Below are 18,702 nucleotides of genomic sequence, written 5' to 3'. Positions count from 1 at the left end.
ACTGCTGCTAGACTCATACACCTTACCAACCGATCAGCGACTGCTGCTAGACTCATACACCTTACCGACGGATCAGGGACTGCTGCTAGACTCATACACCTTACCAACCGATCAGAGACTGCTGCTAGACTCATACACCTTACCAACCGATCAGTGACTGCTGCTAGACTCATACACCTTACCAACCGATCAGTGACTGCTGCTAGACTCATACACCTTACCGACCAATCAGTGACTGCTGCCCCTCTCTACCAATCCCTTCACTGGCCTCTGCTCAGTGTTCTCCACCCCTCTTTGCCAATCCTTCATTGTCTTTCACTAACCATAGCATACAAAACCATCCACACCACCGCCCCGGCTACATCACCAACCTCATCCACAGATATCGCTGGCTCCTCTCCTCTCACGATATCTTGCTCTCTAGCTCCCTCGTCACCTCCTCCTACACTCAACTCCAGGACTTCTCCAGAGCCTCTCCCATCCTCTGGAACTCTCTACCACTGTATGTATGGTCAGCCCCCACCCTGTCTGCCTTTAGGCGATCTTTGAAAACTCACTTCTTCAGGGAAGCCTACCCCACCCCCACCTAAGAACTGTACTTGAATCACCTCCACCAGATCATCTCCCGCAGCTCTCACCTTTTGTATCACCTCCCCCTTCCTTCAGATTGTAAGCTCCACGAGCCGGGCCCTCCTATTCCTTCTGTACTGAAATGTGTTGTAATTGTACCGCCCCCCTTATATTGTACAGCGCTGCACAGACTGTTGGTGCCATAAATACTGTATAATAATAACCCCAGCTGGGAGTAAAGGTTGGAAATGGCTGGTGACCCCCAGATTTGGGCAATGATGTCATCACTATAAATGGATAAAACCCGCGCTATGTGTAACAACTCCAAACCTACAAAAACCTTCTAGCGGACTGCTGCTGTAACAAAGGGAAGGATTCCCTGTCATCTAGAAGAGCATTATGTGTCACAGCGCTGTCCTATTGTGTGTGCACAGAAATCATCACAAATACACTACAAATATGTGGAGACATTCAGAGATAAAGAGCTCGGGGCTCCAAATCCTATTCTCTGCACATCCACTGCTTCCACTTTACACCCACTTCATTGGTCTTATGGGGTTTATCAATAAATGAAGGAAACTGAACCGTGTGCAAATCCATCCACAACATAAAGTGCTTTGTGCTCAAGATGCTGCTCCCTGCACATCCACTGCTTCCACTTTACACCCACTTCATTCATCTCATCAGATTTGCTGCTATAGGAAATCATCTCAAATCCTGTGCAAATCCACGGAGACAGACAATATTGTGTGCTCAGTATAGTGTTCTCTGCAAGTCCACCGCTTCCACTTTGCATCTACTTCAATCCACTTATTTTACTACAAAAATCCACCAATCAGTGAAAAGTTGATAAGGTGTGAAAGTGCTCCGCCCTCCAAACTGTGTCAGCTGTAGTGTAGCCCCGCCTTCTTCCACCTCTTGTACACGGGATGGTGAGGGCGCCCCCTAGTAGTGCTTCCCCCTCACCACACCAATAGGACTCCCAGCTTTTCACCTCCCAGAGTCACAAACATCCTTCACACTCTCCTCATCTCCGATGGTAAAGGACCCGGATCCTCCTCGCTCACTCCTGCAAGTCTGCTGCGGGTTCTGTCAGTCTCCCTCCTAGACTCCGCCTCCGACCGCCATTCCAGCAGGAGCTCCGCCTCTAAATACACACTCAGGGAGGACAGAAAGGGGAACCCGACATCATGTGACACCTTTTATTACATGGAAATACGAAAATCAACGGGACTAATGCAATCACATTTACTGCAAAATCAAAGGAGCCAAAACCCCTCCCCCGAGCAGTCAGGCTGCAGGAAATCTGCTGAGACATAGAGAGGGAAATGGGAGCTAATAGGCTGCAGGAGATCTGCTGAGACATAGAGAGGGAAATGGGTGCTAATAGGCTGCAGGAGATCTGCTGAGACAAAGAAAGGGAAATGGGTGCTAATAGGCTGCAGGAGATCCGCTGAGACATAGAGAGGGAAATGGGTGCTAATAGGCTGCAGGAGATCTGCTGAAACATAGAGAGGGAAATGGGTGCTAATAGGCTGCAGGAGATCCGCTGAGACATAGAGAGGGAAATGGGTGCTAATAGGCTGCAGGAGATCTGCCGAGACATAGAAAGGGAAATGGGAGCTAATAGGCTGCAGGAGATCTGCTGAGACATAGAGAGGGAAATGGGATCTAATAGTCTGCAGGAGATCTGCTGAGACATAGAAAGGGAAATGGGTGCTAATAGGCTGCAGGAGATCTGCTGAGACATGAAATGTGTATGAAATGGATGGATGTGCAGACACTCCCAGAAGATGATGTCATTATGAGTGGATTGATATATATATTTTGCATTGTCCCCCCAGAAGGATCAGGTTTGGCGGGATCGCTCTCATTAGCTATACATTTGTATTTTGTGTTCTGTGTTTGTAAGACTTTTCTATATGTAATAAGAGATGTTTGTTGAACAGTTGGTTACATAAGAGTTACATTTATTTCTTCTTCCTTTATTCAGTAATGTTTCATCTCCCGTAGTATCCCTGTAAGGTACATATTATACAGGAAGGGGGATTATGGGATGGATCTCGGGGCTGCAGTTCCTCTGAGCTCCACAAGGTGCTGATCTCACCTATACTCACACAGGAAGTCTCTATGGAATACAGAGAGGAAGTGATGTCAGGCACAGACAGGAAGTGATGTCAGGCACAGACAGGAAGTGATGTCAGGCACAGACAGGAAGTGATGTCAGGGACAGACAGGAAGTGATGTCAGGTACAGACAGGAAGCAGAGAGGAGACGTTGGTGGAAGTGGCAGCATTGGAGGTAATAAGATGTTATTTCCTATTTACACCCAGTAACCCCGTCATGTCCGTCCTCTTCCTCCATAGTCACGCCCGTCCTCTTCCTCCATAGTCACGTCCGCCCTCTTCCTCCATAGTCACGTCCGCCCTCTTCCTCCATAGTCACGTCCGTCCTCTTCCTCCATAGTCACGTCCGTCCTCTTCCTCCATAGTCACGTCCGTCCTCTTCCTCCATAGTCACGTCTGTCCTCTTCCTCCATAGTCATGTCCGTCCTCTTCCTCCATCATCATGCCCGTCCTCTTCCTCCATAGTCACTGTGACGTCTTTTATCTCCAGCAGATGATGATACACACATATATAGTGTGGGAACCCAGATGAACCCCTTCAGGGGCAGAACATTCCCCCACTTCCGGGGCCGGAACATTCTCCTCATTGTGGAGATAAATTCTAGTAATATGGTCCTCTAAACAAACAGCACTGACAATAAATAGACAAGACAAGGACCATCCTGACCATACATGGCCTACAAAGGGCAATGATGACACTACACAGGCAGCCAATGGGCAATCATTACACTATGCAGCCAACACAATGATGGAGTGCCGGGGTCAGGAGTATGGAGCATAGAGCCCCTTACATTGCTGCTCAGGAGGAAGGAAACATTCCTTTGTAACAGAAAATGTATATAAATCTGAGGCTCTTTTAGGAATATCTGGGGTTTCAAAAATGAAAGGGGCTTTATAGCGACTAAAACATTTAATATGTGTAACATTGTTCTGTTTATCTCCTCTTTTCCTCCCCCACCTGTCTCCAGCACCGCACCCGGGGACTAGCAGGGAGGGAAGGGACCTTGCAGTGTAATGAGAACTGATTGGCTGCTCCTCAGGAAAGGGGAGTGTCCTGTTTATCCTTTCTTCCTTTCACTCCCAGAGCCGTTTTTGCATTTTTTGCACATGTTTAAAAAATTATTTTAGTCCTGAAGATGACACAAAACCCCCAAAATATCGATTTTCTGAAAGTAGAGACTTTAGAGAATAAATAGCGGCAGTTCTAATTTTTTATGTCACAAAATATTATCACAAAGTCTAGGAAATGCTAAATTTCAGTAAAAAATACACTTAAGTTAATTTCAGGGCACAAAAAGCAATAAATTACCCATTTATGTGTAAAAATATAAAGCCGAGGTTGCAGCGAGTAAATAGATATCCAACATGTCAAACCTTAAGTTGTGTGTGCTGAAATGGTGACAACCTTTAGTCCCGGTATTATCTATAGGGGACACATTTATAGCCCCTTCTAGGTCATCAGTATAGAGTACGGAGGAGGTCTGCTCCTAGAATTATCCTCTCATTCTGGTGTGACCGGCGATATGTAACGTGTATCACAATCAATGTTATCACGTGTAGGTGCTCCAGCGTGTGCTCTTACATTTGGGTGTGCATATATGTGGGGGTGGGGAGCCTCAAAAATTTTTAAGGGAAGAAGTTATGTACTTGGGTGTAACTTTCATTCTTTACAATTAAAAAAAAACACATTTTACTTAAGGGGACAAAGTCCTCTATGAGATGACTTTTGATGACAGGTTCTCTTTATTGAGACATCCAGGGTCTAAAAGACCCCCAATGTCTCCCCTGTACTCCATTGGATGTAATGTAGAGCACATCGCACCGCATTACATTCTTTGCTGGCCTCGATGGTCGGGAAATCTGTCATAACGTCACTTCTGGGTCAGGACAAGAAGGGAGTGAACGTGTCCGCTCTCCTCCGTTGTCACTTACCTGGTGTGAGAGGCCAATGGAGAGAGGGCTTCCCTTGCAGCTAAGTTCCAGACTCCCCTGAGAGTGGGACAGCAGGAGTCAGGACCAAAGTGGCACAGGTCACCTGTAGGAGTGCTTGTTGGTGGTCCACTCAGGAGCACAGCTGATGCACTGAGATGCAGACAGGTGGCACCTGTGTGAGGTATGGAAGCCCTTCCGGGGAACAGAGGATTACTGGATAGCCGGTTCAAAGCCAAGGTTCCGTACCAGGTGGAGATCAGAACAGACATAGTCAGATGTGATAGCCAAGGTCATACACAGAGGAGCAAGAGAGAATATCCATTAGCCAAGCTGAGGTCAGGTCAGGGTTTAAGCAGAGAAGACAGGTCCAGGAGCAAGCCGAGTCAGTAACAGGAAATCACAGATCACAGTAGTACAGGAACAAGGTACTGGGGAGCAAGAGAGTAGTGCAGGGCTTCCTTATAAAGTCTATTTGCTGCCAAATTTGAGCCGATGTGAACTTCTGCGGCCATGCAAGGTACTGGCAGGGGTGTCAGGTCGCCTAACACCTCTGCCAAGGACAGAGCCCTGACAGTTCCCCCCCCCATAAAGGGCAGCCTCCGGATGCCTACTTGAGCCATCTTGTCTGGATATTTGGAGTAGAACTCCTGGAGAAGTCTGGGGGCATGTACAGTGGGGATCGAAAGTTTGGGCACCCCAGCTAACAATTTGTATTAATGTGCATAAAGAAGCCAAGGAAAGATGGAAAAATCTCCAAAAGGCATCAAATTACAGATTAGACATTCCTATAATATGTCAACAAAAGTTAGATTTTATTTCCATCATTTACACTTTCAAAATAACAGAAAACAAAAAAATGGCGTCTGCAAAAGTTTGGGCCCCCTGCAGAGTTAATATCTTGTACTGCCCCCTTTGGCAAGTATCACAGCTTGTAAACGCTTTTTGTAGCCAGCCAAGAGTCTTTCAATTCTTGTTTGAGGTATCTTTGCCCATTCTTCCTTACAAAAGTCTTCCAGTTCTTTGAGATTTCTGGGCTGTCTGTCACGCACGGCTCTTTTAAGGTCTATCCATAGATTTTCAATTATGTTGAGGTCAGGAGATTGTGAAGGCCATGGCAAAACCTTCAGTTTACGCCTCTTGATGTAATCCCCCGTGGATTTCGAGGTGTGTTTAGGATCATTATCCATTTGTAAAAGCCATCCTCTCTTTAACTTCAGCTTTTTCACAGATGGCATCAAGTCACCATCCAAAATTTGCTGAAATTTTATTGAATCCATTTTTCCTTCTACTCATGAGATGTTCCCTGTGCCACTGGCTGCAACACAACCCCAAAGCATGATTGATCCAACCCCATGCTTAACAGTTGGACAGAGGTTCTTTTCATTACATTCTGTGCCCCTTCTTCTCCAAACGTACCTTTGCTCATTCCGGCCAAAAAGTTCCATTTTAACCTCATCGGTCCACAGAACTTGTTTCCAAAATGCATCAGGCTTGTCTATATGTTCATTTGCAAAGTTCAAACGATGATGTTTGTGGTGAGGACGTAGAAGAGGTTTTCTTCTGATGACTCTTCCATGAAGACCATATTTGTACAAGTATCTCTTTATAGTGGAATAGTGACCACAACTCCAGTGTCTGCCAGATCTTTCTGGAGGGATTGTGCAGTCAAACGTGGGTTTTGAATTGTTTTTCTCACAATCCTGCGAGCTGTTCTGTCTGATATTTTTCTTGGTCTTCCAGATCTTGCTTTAACTTCCACTGTTCCTGGTGACTGCCATTTCTTAATTACATTCCGAACAGAGGATATTGCCATCTGAAAACGCTTTGCTATCTTCTTATAGCCTTCTCCAGCTTTGTGAGTGTCAACTATTTTCAGTTTCAGTTTTCTAGACAACTGCTTAGAAGAACCCATGGTGCTGATTGTTGGGGCAAGGTCAGATGAGTCTTAAAACCTTTGAGATTGACATCACCTGGTCTTCCCAGACGATGATTGACAACAATCCATGACACTGGCAGGTCTCAGCTTTGCAAAGGGGGCAGTGCATGCTATAAATTCTGCAGGGTGCCCAAACTTTTGCAGACGCCATTTTTTTGTTTTCTGTTATTTTGAAAGTGTAAATGATGGAAATAAAATCTAACTTTTGTTGACATATTATAAGAATGTCTAATCTGTAATTTGATGCCTTTTGGAGATTTTTCCATCTTTGCTTGGCTTCTTTATGCACATTAATAAAATTTTTTAGCTGGGGTGCCCAAACTTTGGATCCCCACTGTATGTTGTCTTTTGGTTCCCAGGAGCTTTCTTCAGGAGAGTACCCCTTCCATTTGATCAAGTACTGGATCTGCCTTCCTCACTTCTTGCAGTCCAGGATTGATTCTATCTCATATTCTGCATCCTCCCCAACTGTTTTGGTGGCGGAGGAGGTTCCACTCTTCCCGGAAATGGATCATGAACTGCTGGCTTGAGCAGAAAAACATGGAAGACTGGGTGAATCCCATATGATTCGGGAAGAGATAGCTCATATGCCACTGGATTGATTACTTGTTTGATCCGAAAGGGCCCAATGTATCTTGGTCTTAACTTCCACGATGGGCAAGGAAGTTTTAGGTTGGCTGTTGATAACCAAGCCTGGTCTCCAACCTGCAGAGAAGGATTTCCCCTCCATTTCTTGTCATAGTATCTTTTGTAGTCAGTTTGCAATCTTTGTACGGATTCCTGGAGAGCTCAATAGTTGTCCTGTATCCTGCTGATTTTGTCCTGAACTGCAGGTACCGAGGTTTTGAGTATGGTATCCAGCAGGCAAGAAGGGTGGAATCCGTAATTGGCCCAAAATTGTGACTGATTCGTAGCGAAATGGACGGAATTATTGTATGCAAGTTATGCTAATGGGAGTAGAGATGTCCAGTCATCCTGGGAAAAGGCGGAGAAACATTGTAGATATTGTTCCAACGTTTGGTTAATTTGTTCAGTTTGTTTGCCCATTACTTTGAGGGTGGTAGGCCAATGATAGGCAGAGTTCAACTTTCAGAGTTTTACATAAGGCTCTCCAGAATCTGGAGGTAAATTGAACCCCTCGGTCAGACACGATATTGCTGGGCAGTTCGTGTAGCTTAACGATTTCCTTAATAAAGATATGTGCCGTCTCAGGCACCAAAGGAGTTCCTATCATTGGCAGAAAAGGGGTCATCTTGGATAGCCAATATATCACTACTAGGATGGTAGCAAACCCCTCAGAAGATGGCAAGTCTACAATAAAGTCCATTGCGATCATTTCCCAGGGATGATTAGGAATGGATAGGGGCCTCAGCAACCCCCATGCCTTGGCTTTGTCTCCCTTGCTACGTAGACATACTGTGCAGGATTTTACATAGGCTCTGCAGTCCTGACTTAAGTTGGGCCACCAAAACGATTGCTGGATCAGATCCATTTTTTTTGGGCTCCAAAGTGACCAGCCAGTTGATGGTCATGGAATGTCTTGAAAACTTGGGATCTTACCTCATGGGGTGCAAAGATCTTATCCTGGTACCACAGAAAGCCATCCTGCCTTCTTAACAAGTTCTGCTCAGGTTCGGCGCACCATGCAGATGCCTGTTCAATCAAAAGCTTCAGACTGGGCTGGATCAACAAAAAATGTTGGGCCGACAGGATGGTATCAGGAGGCGGTAGGTGATGTGAAAATTGAACCTGGAGAAATATAGGGTCCATCTAGCTTGCCGTAATCTTAGGCTCTTGGCAGATCTTAAATATTCTAGATAATTATGATTTGTGAAGATCATGATTGGGTGACTAGCTCCTTCCAAAAGGTACCTCCATTCTTTGAATGCCATTTTGATCGCCAAACGTTCCCTGTTGCCTATGTCGTAGTGCCTTTCAGCTTGGCTTAGTTTATTAAAGCAAAAAGCTACCGGATGGAGCAGAGCTTTTGGGCCTTGGCTCCTGTAGCCACCTCTGATGTGTCCACCTCCAGGATGAAGGGAAGTGTTGGCTCTGGGTGTTGTAATACAGGAGCAGAAGTGAACTGCTTTTTTAGCTGCTCAAAGGCTGTCTGTGCTTCCTGGCTCCAGAGAAAACTTGCATGCTGGCGAGTGAGTTGGGTAATGGGGGCTATAATGGTTGAGAAGCCCTTGATCAACTTCCGATAAATGTTGGCAAAGCCCACAAATCTTTGGACCACTTTTTTGTCACTAGGTGCAAGCCAATCCAATATGGCTTAGATTTTCTGAGGATCCATAGAGATTCCTTCAGTAGAGATTATGAGCCCAAGGACCTGGATGGACTGCTTCTCAAATTCACACTTTCCCGCCTTAGCATACAGACCATGCATCCTTAGTGTATTCAGTACACTTTTAACATGGTCTCAGTGGAGTTCCAATGAGTTGGAGAAAATCAGGATATCGTCCAGGTAGGCGATCAAGAAGAGATTGAGGTATTCCCTGAAGATATCATCCACAAAGTGTTGGAATGTTGCAGGGGTGTTGCACAATCCAAACGACATCACTAGGTACTCAAAGTGCCCAAAGCGTGTTCTGAAACTGGTCTTCCACCCATTGCCCTCCCTAATCTGGCTAAATTGTAGGCTCCTCATAAATCTAGCTTGCTGAACACTCGGGCTGTCCAAAACCTCTGAAATGACTCAGGAACAAGAGGGAGTGGGTACCAATTTTTAATGGTGGTCTTGTTGAGTTTCCTATAATCGGTACAGGGACGGAGAGACTGGTCCTTTTTTTCAATGAAAAAAATACCTGCCCTGGCAGGTGAGGAAGAGGGACGGATGAATCCTGGCAAGGTTCTCGTCAATATATTGTTGGAGAGCTTTCAGTTCTATTTCGGATAGTGGGAGGCTTTGCCCAAAGGGTATTTCTGCCCCTGGAAGCAGCTCAATAGGGCAATCATGTGATCGATGAGATGGTAAAGCGTCAGCTTTCCCTTTATCAAATACATCAAGGAAATGGTGGTAGGCAGGGGGAACAGATTGACTGGCATCTGATGTAGGCTGAACTGAGAGGTACACAGGGAAATTGGTGGGTGTGGGAGTGCCGCAGTGCTGAAGGCAGTAATTTGATGTGGAGGTGACTTCTTTCTTGAGCCAGTTGATTTAAGGATTGTGAGCTTGCAACCAAGGTATTTCTAGGATGGCTGGAAACATGGGAGGTCTCAGGACGTCGAAGCGGATGAATTCCTGATGGACAGAGTCAGTTGTGGCTAGGATGGGAATGGTTTCTTGGGTAATGGGTGATGAGCTAGGATTGGTGCCATCTGCTAGGAGTACATCAAGCCTTTGTGTTTTAGGACAAAGAGGAATACCTAGGTTCTGGGCAAGGTGGATGTCCAAGAAACAACTACAGGCTCCCGAATCAATGATTGCCCGCAACTTGACTACCTTTCCAGCCACCTGTAATGACATGGGTAGAATGACATGGGTGGTTAAGGTTCTGGATAAGTGGATATATGAAGGATGAGGCTGGCTGGACTTACTTGGTCGCACTGGGCAGTTGTGTAAGAAATGGCCCATGGCCCCATGACATAAATGTAAGATTCAAGTAGTCGAGATGTGATCAGTAGAAATATGTCATTATATATTTAGTTTCAGTCCATGTTATTAAAGATAAGTGTTCAGGATTCAGTCAGAGACATATGTTCACCAATTAGCATCTGAAAGGACAGAGCAGCTCAAAAGCTAGAGGTGACACCTAGATGTCAATAAAACGTTGTCACCTATGTAGCCAGAGATTGCCACCTTCTTGAAATCTAAAAGAAGAGCTCCAGCCATTTTGGCTTTGGGAAAAAGCAGGAGACCAGGAGGGGGCTCCGCTTTGTCTGCTAGCTGTGATTTATATCCACAGATCAGAGGAATATATTTCATCTCTCATAAAAGATTCAATATTAGTTGCAGAGATATAAAAATACTTTCTTCTGATTGGACACACTGTAAGCAAAATCTGCATGTAAAACTGTATTTGTAGCCTCTGTAGAATCCCAGAGAAACACAGAAAACGGTTATATGGTGCCTGATTGCAACAGCTGAACAGATTGGTACTGTCACGATCTGATTGATGCACTGGTGTTGGAAATTCTATCCCTGACTTGGTGATTCAAACCATTCCTGGTCCAATCGACTTTAGACACTTCAGTACCCCGAATGTCCTGTGGGCTGGTACAGGAACACCCCCCAAGGGTGATTGGCCAAGGGCTAATGTCTAGCCTACGTCCATATTTCAATAAATTGAGGACCTTGAGATATGGACGGTGTGATTCGTATGGAGCCGGTTCTATTTGACTGGTGAATTGCAGACTTTCTCTGACTTGCTTCATTCACAGGATAACTCTTGGTAAAAGTTTTATTTCTGTTTTTATTCCCTTTAATGTTATAGTGAATAGCCAATTGTGTGTCTTTTTGTATGTTCTGTATTATCTGAAACATTTTATACTTTGTACATATTTTATGCACTGCCCACTTTTGGGATATTAAATCATAAAATTAATAAGTGACTTCTGGGTACTTAAGCTCCGGCTCATATCTCCAGAGAGATTATTGTATTACAGTGTCTATATATGCTCGGTTTAAGTTCATTGCCAATCTGTATGCAATTGCACTGTGTGTGGGCATGTGCGTGCGGTGTGGATCCGTGACAGCCCCGCAGTAAAGGCATAGGTTGCCTTGCCGTCTGCGTAATCTTTCCTCTGGAGATAAGGCAGGTCGGAGAAGGCCAATTAGCATGGGTTCTACTTCAGGAGTGCCGATAGGCAGAGAAATAGAGACAGAATCCACTGGTCTTGGAACCCTTGGCAGAACCCTTGGCAAAAGGTCTGGGTACGTTTAGAACATCTCTCCCGTAGCCGTCAATCCAATTGGGTAGCGAGTTGAATAAGGTTCTCCAAGGAGGAGGGAGCTTCCACCCTAGCTAATTCATCCTTGAGGGACTCAGACAGACCTAGATGGAACTGGTATTTCAGGGCTGCGTCATTCCACCCGGTATTGGTGGACCATTTGCGGAATTTCACAATGTAGTCCTCCACAGCCCGTCGGCCTTGTTGTAGAGCATGAAGGGTGGATTCAGCAGTAGAGGTCCTCTGGGGGTCATCATAAAGAGCTGCCATGGTTTCAAAGAATGTGATCACTGAGTTCAGCGCTGGGTCTTTTTGTTCCAGTGAGCTGTGTGAACTCACAAGCATTCTTGAAAGCTCAGAATTTACATTGGTCCCCAGCAAGCATTCCGGAACGGTAACTCTGGGTAGTACCAAAGTGGGTGTAACAGTGGAAGGCGAACTGGCTGGTGCCACTGTACAGATAGGACTAGGCAATGGATTCTGGTCTGCAGAAGGTGCAGTGGTAGTGAGCAAATGAAGACGTCCCTCCAGCTGAAAATATCCCTCCTGCAGATCCTTGACCACTTGCGTAAGTACCGTCATCTGTTGTCACAGGGCCTCTAATGCAGAAGCACCTCTCTCGGCCTCAGACATAATGGCTGGTTGATACTATCATGTATCTAGTGAGAGACGCCAATGGAGAGAGGGCTTCGCTTGTGACTAAGTTCGAGACTCCCCTGAGAGTGGGACAGCAGGAGTCAGGACCAAAGTGGCACAGGTCACCTGAAGGAGTGCTTGTTGGTGGTCCACCCAGGAGCACAGCTGATGCACTGAGATGAGGTCTGCAGACAGGTGGCGCCTGTGCGAGGTATGCAAGCCCTTCCGGGGAACAGGATTTCTGGATAGCCGGTTCAAAGCCAAGATCCAGTACCGGGTGGAGATCAGAACAGATGTAGTCAGATGGGATAGCTGAGGTCATACACAGAGGAGCAAGAGAGAATATCCGTTAGCCAAGCTGAGGTCATACACAAAAGAGAAAGAGAAAATATCCGTTAGCCAGCCGAGGTCAGGTCAGGGTTTAAGCAGAGAAGACAGGTCAAGGAGCAAGCCGAGTCAGTAACAGGAAATCACAGATCACAGTAGCACAGGAACAGGAAATCACAGTTCACAGTGGAACAGGAACAAGGTACTGGGGAGCCAGAGATCAATCAGAACCTGAGAGTAGTGCAGGGCTTCCTTATAAAGGCCGTTTGCCACCAAATTTGAGCTGATGTGAACTTTTGCAGCCATGCAAGGTATTGGCAGGGGTGCCAGGTCTCCTAACACCTCTGCTGAGGACAGAGCCCTGACATCTGTACCCTCTGGCACCCGCTGAACTGCACCCACAAATGGGCAAGAAGAGCCGGGGAAGCATAGTAGGTACAGGAGAGGTTCACACACACGGGGTGGCAGAGGCTGGCACCTGAAAGGAGAGCCCTGTGGCTTGCCCTCAGCAGGGATAAATAATAAAAACAATACTTGCCCGGCCCCCAGAACTACATGTCCCGGGCGTCAGGCGATGTAAAGTGACCATCCCTGCATGATGAGCCGACATGGACCTCACAGAACTGCTTTAGAGCAAACTAGTCATAGGAAGGATCAGATTTATCATTCCTTGTCTGCAGATCTAATACTCATCAAAACCAGTTCAGAGACCAAACAAACCCAACAGAGAAAAGGGGCCCCGGACCCCAAAATTGTAGTAAACACTAAACAGTCCAAACAAAATGTCTTCCCATGGGGGGAGTAGTTCTTCAATGTCCAGCAACCCTCCTATTCCCCCCTCACATCCACATCCCATTATTGTGTGACCAATACCATCCAAATCATTCTTACTTTCATTTCCCAAAGTTATCCGTCTACAAGGAGACCTGTATAGATCACATGATGGCACCAATGAGGATGGAGGAGGACCGGAGTCACATGACTGAGAAGATACTAAACCTCACCCTGGAGATCATCTACCTGCTGACCGGAGAGGTGAGGAGGATTCAGGGAGGTCACATGACATCACTCTCATCTCTATTAATAAAACACAGACCTGACCGGAGAGGTGAAGAGGATTCTGGGAGGTCACATGATATCACTCTCATCTCTATTAATAAAACACAGACCTGACCGGAGAGGTGAGGAGGATTCTGGGAGGTCACATGACATCACTTTCATCTCTATTAATAAAACACAGACCTGACCAGAGAGGTGAGGAGGATTCTGGGAGGTCACATGACATCACTGTTATCTCTATTAATAAAACACAGACCTGACCAGAGAGGTGAGGAGGATTCTGGGAGGTCACATGACATCACTCTTATCTCTATTAATAAAACACAGACCTGACCGGAGAGGTGAGGAGGATTCTGTGATTCTAACATGATATTCCTATTGGTTCCTCAATACAGAGATTTCCTCTTCTGAAGTCAGGTGATCATATGACCATCACAGTGCCTCCATGTGACTCCCTAAACCCTGAGAGACACAACATGCAGAAGATTCTAGAAGTCACCAAGAAGATGATGGAGCTGCTGACAGGAGAGGTGAGCGGTGCCGGGAATTCTGGGACATTCTCCAATCACTGATAGTATAATTAGAATCTGTACATTATCTGCATTGATGTCATTTTATTATATATTCAGAGTGGAAACCTGAGAGATTCTAAAGTTGAGGTTAACGAAATAGTAAAAGAGGATGAGGATGGGGGGATGGAGGAGTCAGAGCTTCTAAGAGAATGTAAAGATCTGTACCAGGACACCATGGTGGAGTCATCCAGCTACAGGAACCCACCAGAGAGATGTCCCCGTCCTCTGTATTCCCGGGATTCCACACAGGAAGGTCACACCATCCCTCACCATCATCAGGTAGATGAGGAACAATCACTGATAGTATCATTAGGATCTGTACATTATCTGCATTGTTACCATTGATAGGATTTGTATTATGCATTCAGAGTGGAATCCTCAGGGATGAGAATATTGTTGTTAAAGAGGAGGATGAGGAGTATGGAGTGATGGAGGAGTTTTCAGAAGGACACAAGGATATGATGGAGCCACCTAATACCAAGAACCCACCAGAGAGATGTCCCTGTCCTCTGTATTCCTGGTATTCCACACAGGAAGATCACACCATCCCTCCCCATTACAAGGTTGGTTGTACGGAGCATCTAGAACATGGACTTGTGGAGACAATGTGTGGATTTTGTGTGTGATGTCACAATCATAAATCTTACATTTTACAGATGATATTTTCTCTCATTTCCTTGATTTAGAGTGGAGATCCAATCGATATAGAATTTGAGGTGAAAGCAGAAGAAGAAGAGGCGTATGTGAGGGATGATCAGCAGTCTATGGAGGAGGATGGAATAACGGGGACATTTATAGAGGAGGACACTCCTACAGAGATCAGCACAGGTGGGTCATGAACACTAAATCCATTCCTCCACCCATACTGCTCACTGATTGGTCCAGAGTAGGGCGGGGACTGGGTGATATCAGCCTGTAATCCCCTGGTCACTTTCCTGAGCTGTGTTCCCCGTCCTGTATTCCTGGATTTCTCTCGGATAATCTTCCTTCTCTGTGCTGCAGACACAATTTATGTCTCTAGACTGGATTTATGGAGGTTCTGGGGTTCAGCTGGCAGCAAAATGTTGATTTTTACTCTAAGCATTGCATAATGTAGCACCCAGGACATGTGACTGGGGTCTCCTGCCTTGTGCCTGACTCCTCCAGGGGACCTTCTCTGTTATCTGCTGGCTGTGCCGGGTGGAGGGATATGTCTGTAGTGTCTCAGACCCAAGTCACTGAGTGTAGTCTCAGGAGATGGGAGGCAGCGGTGTGCGATCTCTGCAACTTGTCTACAGTAAACATTTAAGCTTCCACTGATTACTGAATACCAATATTATGAGTCCTGACCCTTACACTGTATAATTTATATTGTACATTACATACTCCTGACCCCTGCACTATATACTCTATGTTGTACATTGCATTCCCCTGACCCCTGCACTATATACTCTATGTTGTACATTACATACTCCTGACCCCTGCACTATATACTCTATGTTGTACATTACATACTCCTGACCCCTGCACTATATACTCTGTTGTACATTACATACTCCTGACCCCTGCACTATATACTCTATGTTGTACATTACATACTCCTGACCCCTGCACTATATACTCTATGTTGTACATTACATACCCCTGACCCCTGCACTATATACTCTATGTTGTACATTACATACTCCTGACCCCTGCACTATATACTCTGTTGTACACTACATACTCCTGACCCCTGCACTATATACTCTATGTTGTACATTACATACTCCTGACCCCCGCACTATATACTCTATGTTGTACATTACATACTCCTGACCCCCGCACTATATACTCTATGTTGTACATTACATACTCCTAACCCCTGCACTATATAATCTGTTGTACATTACATACTCCTGACCTCTGCACTATATACTCTATGTTGTACATTACATACTCCTGACCCCTGCACTATATACTCTATATTGTACATTACATACTCCTGACCCCTGCACTATATACTCTATGTTGTACATTACATACTCCTGACCCCCGCACTATATACTCTATGTTGTACATTACATCCTCCTGACCCCTGCACTATATACTCTATGTTGTACATTACATACTCCTGACCCCCGCACTATATACTCTATGTTGTACATTACATACTCCTGACCCCATGTACTCTATGTTGTACATTACATACTCCTGACCCCTGCACTATATACTCTATGTTGTACATTACATACTCCTGACCCCTGCACTATATACTCTGTTGTACATTACATACTCCTGACCCCTGCATTATATACTCTATTTTGTACATTACATACTCCTGACCCCTGCACTATATACTCTATCTTGTATATTCCATTTTCCTGACTTCTGCTCTCCCCCTCCCCCCCCCCCCCACTGCTATATATACACATAATATGGATTCTCTTTTGTTACACCCATTTCCTCCCAGCTGGACATTTTATATCGGATGATGTGATTGGAGCACAGACTTTTACATGGTGATAATAATGTGATAACATCCTCCAACTTTGGACCCTTAAACAGAAATTGATAGGGTGGAATTGTAAGCTCCTCAGAGACCAAGCTGCCTGATGTGGGTGGAGTCCTGGTTTGGGGGAACCAATCAGCTCCTGTCTAGTAATCCTCTTTGTCTTTGTATTTTAGTCCATGGCCGGGAGATGAGGAAAACCCCCGAGGATTGTCTCACTTTGTCTCCAGACTGGAAAGTAGAAGATGAGGACATCACACAGTATAGTCCAGGAGAAAACCCGGCTCCCTCCAATGTCCATCCGGCACCACCCAGTGTAGATGGACCATCGGATTCCTCGTATCCTGAGGAACCTCAGACTGTGCAGGACCGGGCTGGCCTTCCAACAGGGAAGAACTTCTCCTGTACTGAGTGCGGGAAGAGGTTCCATTCTAAATCCAATCTTAATGCGCATGAAAGATCTCACACGGGGGAGAAACCGTATTTCTGTCCTGAGTGCGGGAAATGTTTTTCAAGGAAGTCCCATCTTTACACACATCAGAGATCTCACACGGGGGAGAAGCCGTATTCCTGTCTTGAGTGCGGTAAATGTTTTTCACAGAAGTCCAATCTTTATAGACATCAGCGATTTCATACAGGTGAGAAGCCGTATTCCTGTCCTGAGTGCGGGAAGGATTTCTGTTCTAAATTCAATCTTAATGTGCATAAAAGATCTCACACGGGGGAGAAGCCATATTCTTGTACTGAGTGCAGTAAATGTTTTTCACGGATGTACCAACTTTATAAACATCAGAGATATCACATGGGGGAGAAGCTATATTCCTGTCCAGAGTGTGGGAAATGTTTTTCAGACAAGTCCAGTCTTCACACACATCAGAGATCTCACACAAAGGAGAAGTCATATTCCTGTCCTGAGTGTGGGAAATGTTTTTCACAGATGTCCAGTCTGCACACACATCAGAGATCTCACACGGGGGAGAAACCATATTCCTGTCCTGAATGCGGGAAATGTTTTTCAATGAAGTTCAGTCTTCACATACATCAGAGATCTCACACAGGGGAGAAGCCGTATTCCTGTCCTGAGTGTGGGAAATGTTTTTCAGAGAAGTCCAGTCTGCACAAACATCAGAGATCTCACACAGGGGAGAAGCCATATTCCTGTTCTGAGTGCGGGAAATGTTTTTCACAGAAGTCCAGTCTGCTCACACATCAGAGATCTCACACAGGGGAGAAGCCGTATTCCTGTCTTGAGTGTGGGAAATGTTTTTCACAGAAGTCCAGTCTGCTCACACATCAGAGATCTCACACGGGAGAGAAGCCATATTCCTGTCCTGAGTGTGAGAAATGTTTTTCAGAGAAGTCCAGTCTGCTCAAACATCGGAGATCTCACACAGGGGAGAAGCCATATTCCTGTCCTGAGTGCGGGAAATGTTTTTCATGGAGGTCCAATCTCTCCAAACATCAGAGATCTCACACAGGGGAGTAGTCACTTTCCTGTCCTGAATGAGGGAAATGTTCCTCACTGAAGTGCTGTCTTCCTGTACATCAGGGGTCACACACAACCCTGGAGGTGTATTAGAGCCTTGAGTGTGGGAAATGTCTTCTAGATGAATGTTGCTGGACATCCCAGCTCTCATGTGGGGAAGAAGCACACTTTGATATACACGTCAGATACAGGTAAAACTCGAAAAATTAGAATATCGTGCAAAAGTTCATTTATGTCAGTAATGCAACAAAGGTGAAACTAATATATGAGACTCATTCCATGCAAAGCAAGATAGTTCAAGCCGTGATTTGTCATCATTGTGATGATTATGGCTTACAGCTCATGAAAACCCCAAATCCACAATCTCAGAAAATGAGAATCTTGTGAAAAGGTGGAATAATCTCGGCTCAAAGTGTCCCACTCTAATCAGCTCATTCAGCCATAACACCTGCAAAGGGTTCCTGAGCCTTTAAATGGTCTCTCAGTCTGGTTCAGTAGGAATCACAATCATGGGAAGGACTGCTGACCTGACACCATCACTGACACCCTCCATAAGGAGGGAAAGCCTCAAAAGGGAATTGCAGAAGGAGTTGGATGTTCCCAAAGTGCTGTATCAAAGCACATTAATAGGAAGTTATGTGGAAGGAAAAAGTGTGGAAGAAAAAGGTGCACAAGCAGCAGGGATGACCGCAGCC

The 18,702-nt window shown here is 45.5% G+C and overlaps 2 protein-coding genes across 2 annotated transcripts in view; one reads left to right on the top strand and one right to left on the bottom strand.

Moving 5' to 3' along the window:
• The window catches only part of LOC149443555 (uncharacterized), a 188,290-nt gene that overhangs the window by 82,262 nt on the left and 87,326 nt on the right, over positions 1-18,702 (bottom strand). The gene's annotated exons all lie outside the window — the stretch shown is intronic.
• LOC149443557 (uncharacterized) lies at positions 11,726-18,257 on the top strand. Its single transcript, XM_089655565.1, has 3 exons — positions 11,726-11,851; positions 14,738-14,879; positions 16,698-18,257. The coding sequence occupies exons 1-3, from the start codon at positions 11,726-11,728 to the stop codon at positions 18,005-18,007; spliced, it is 1,578 nt and encodes a 525-aa protein (XP_089511691.1). The 3' UTR covers positions 18,008-18,257.

The sequence above is a fragment of the Staurois parvus genome, unplaced genomic scaffold (genome assembly GCF_062004578.1).
Source record: "Staurois parvus isolate SC_StPar_1 unplaced genomic scaffold, SC_StPar_1.0 ptg000849l, whole genome shotgun sequence".
Classification (NCBI taxonomy): Eukaryota; Metazoa; Chordata; class Amphibia; order Anura; family Ranidae; genus Staurois; species Staurois parvus.
This window is presented reverse-complemented; position numbering and strand designations above follow the sequence as displayed.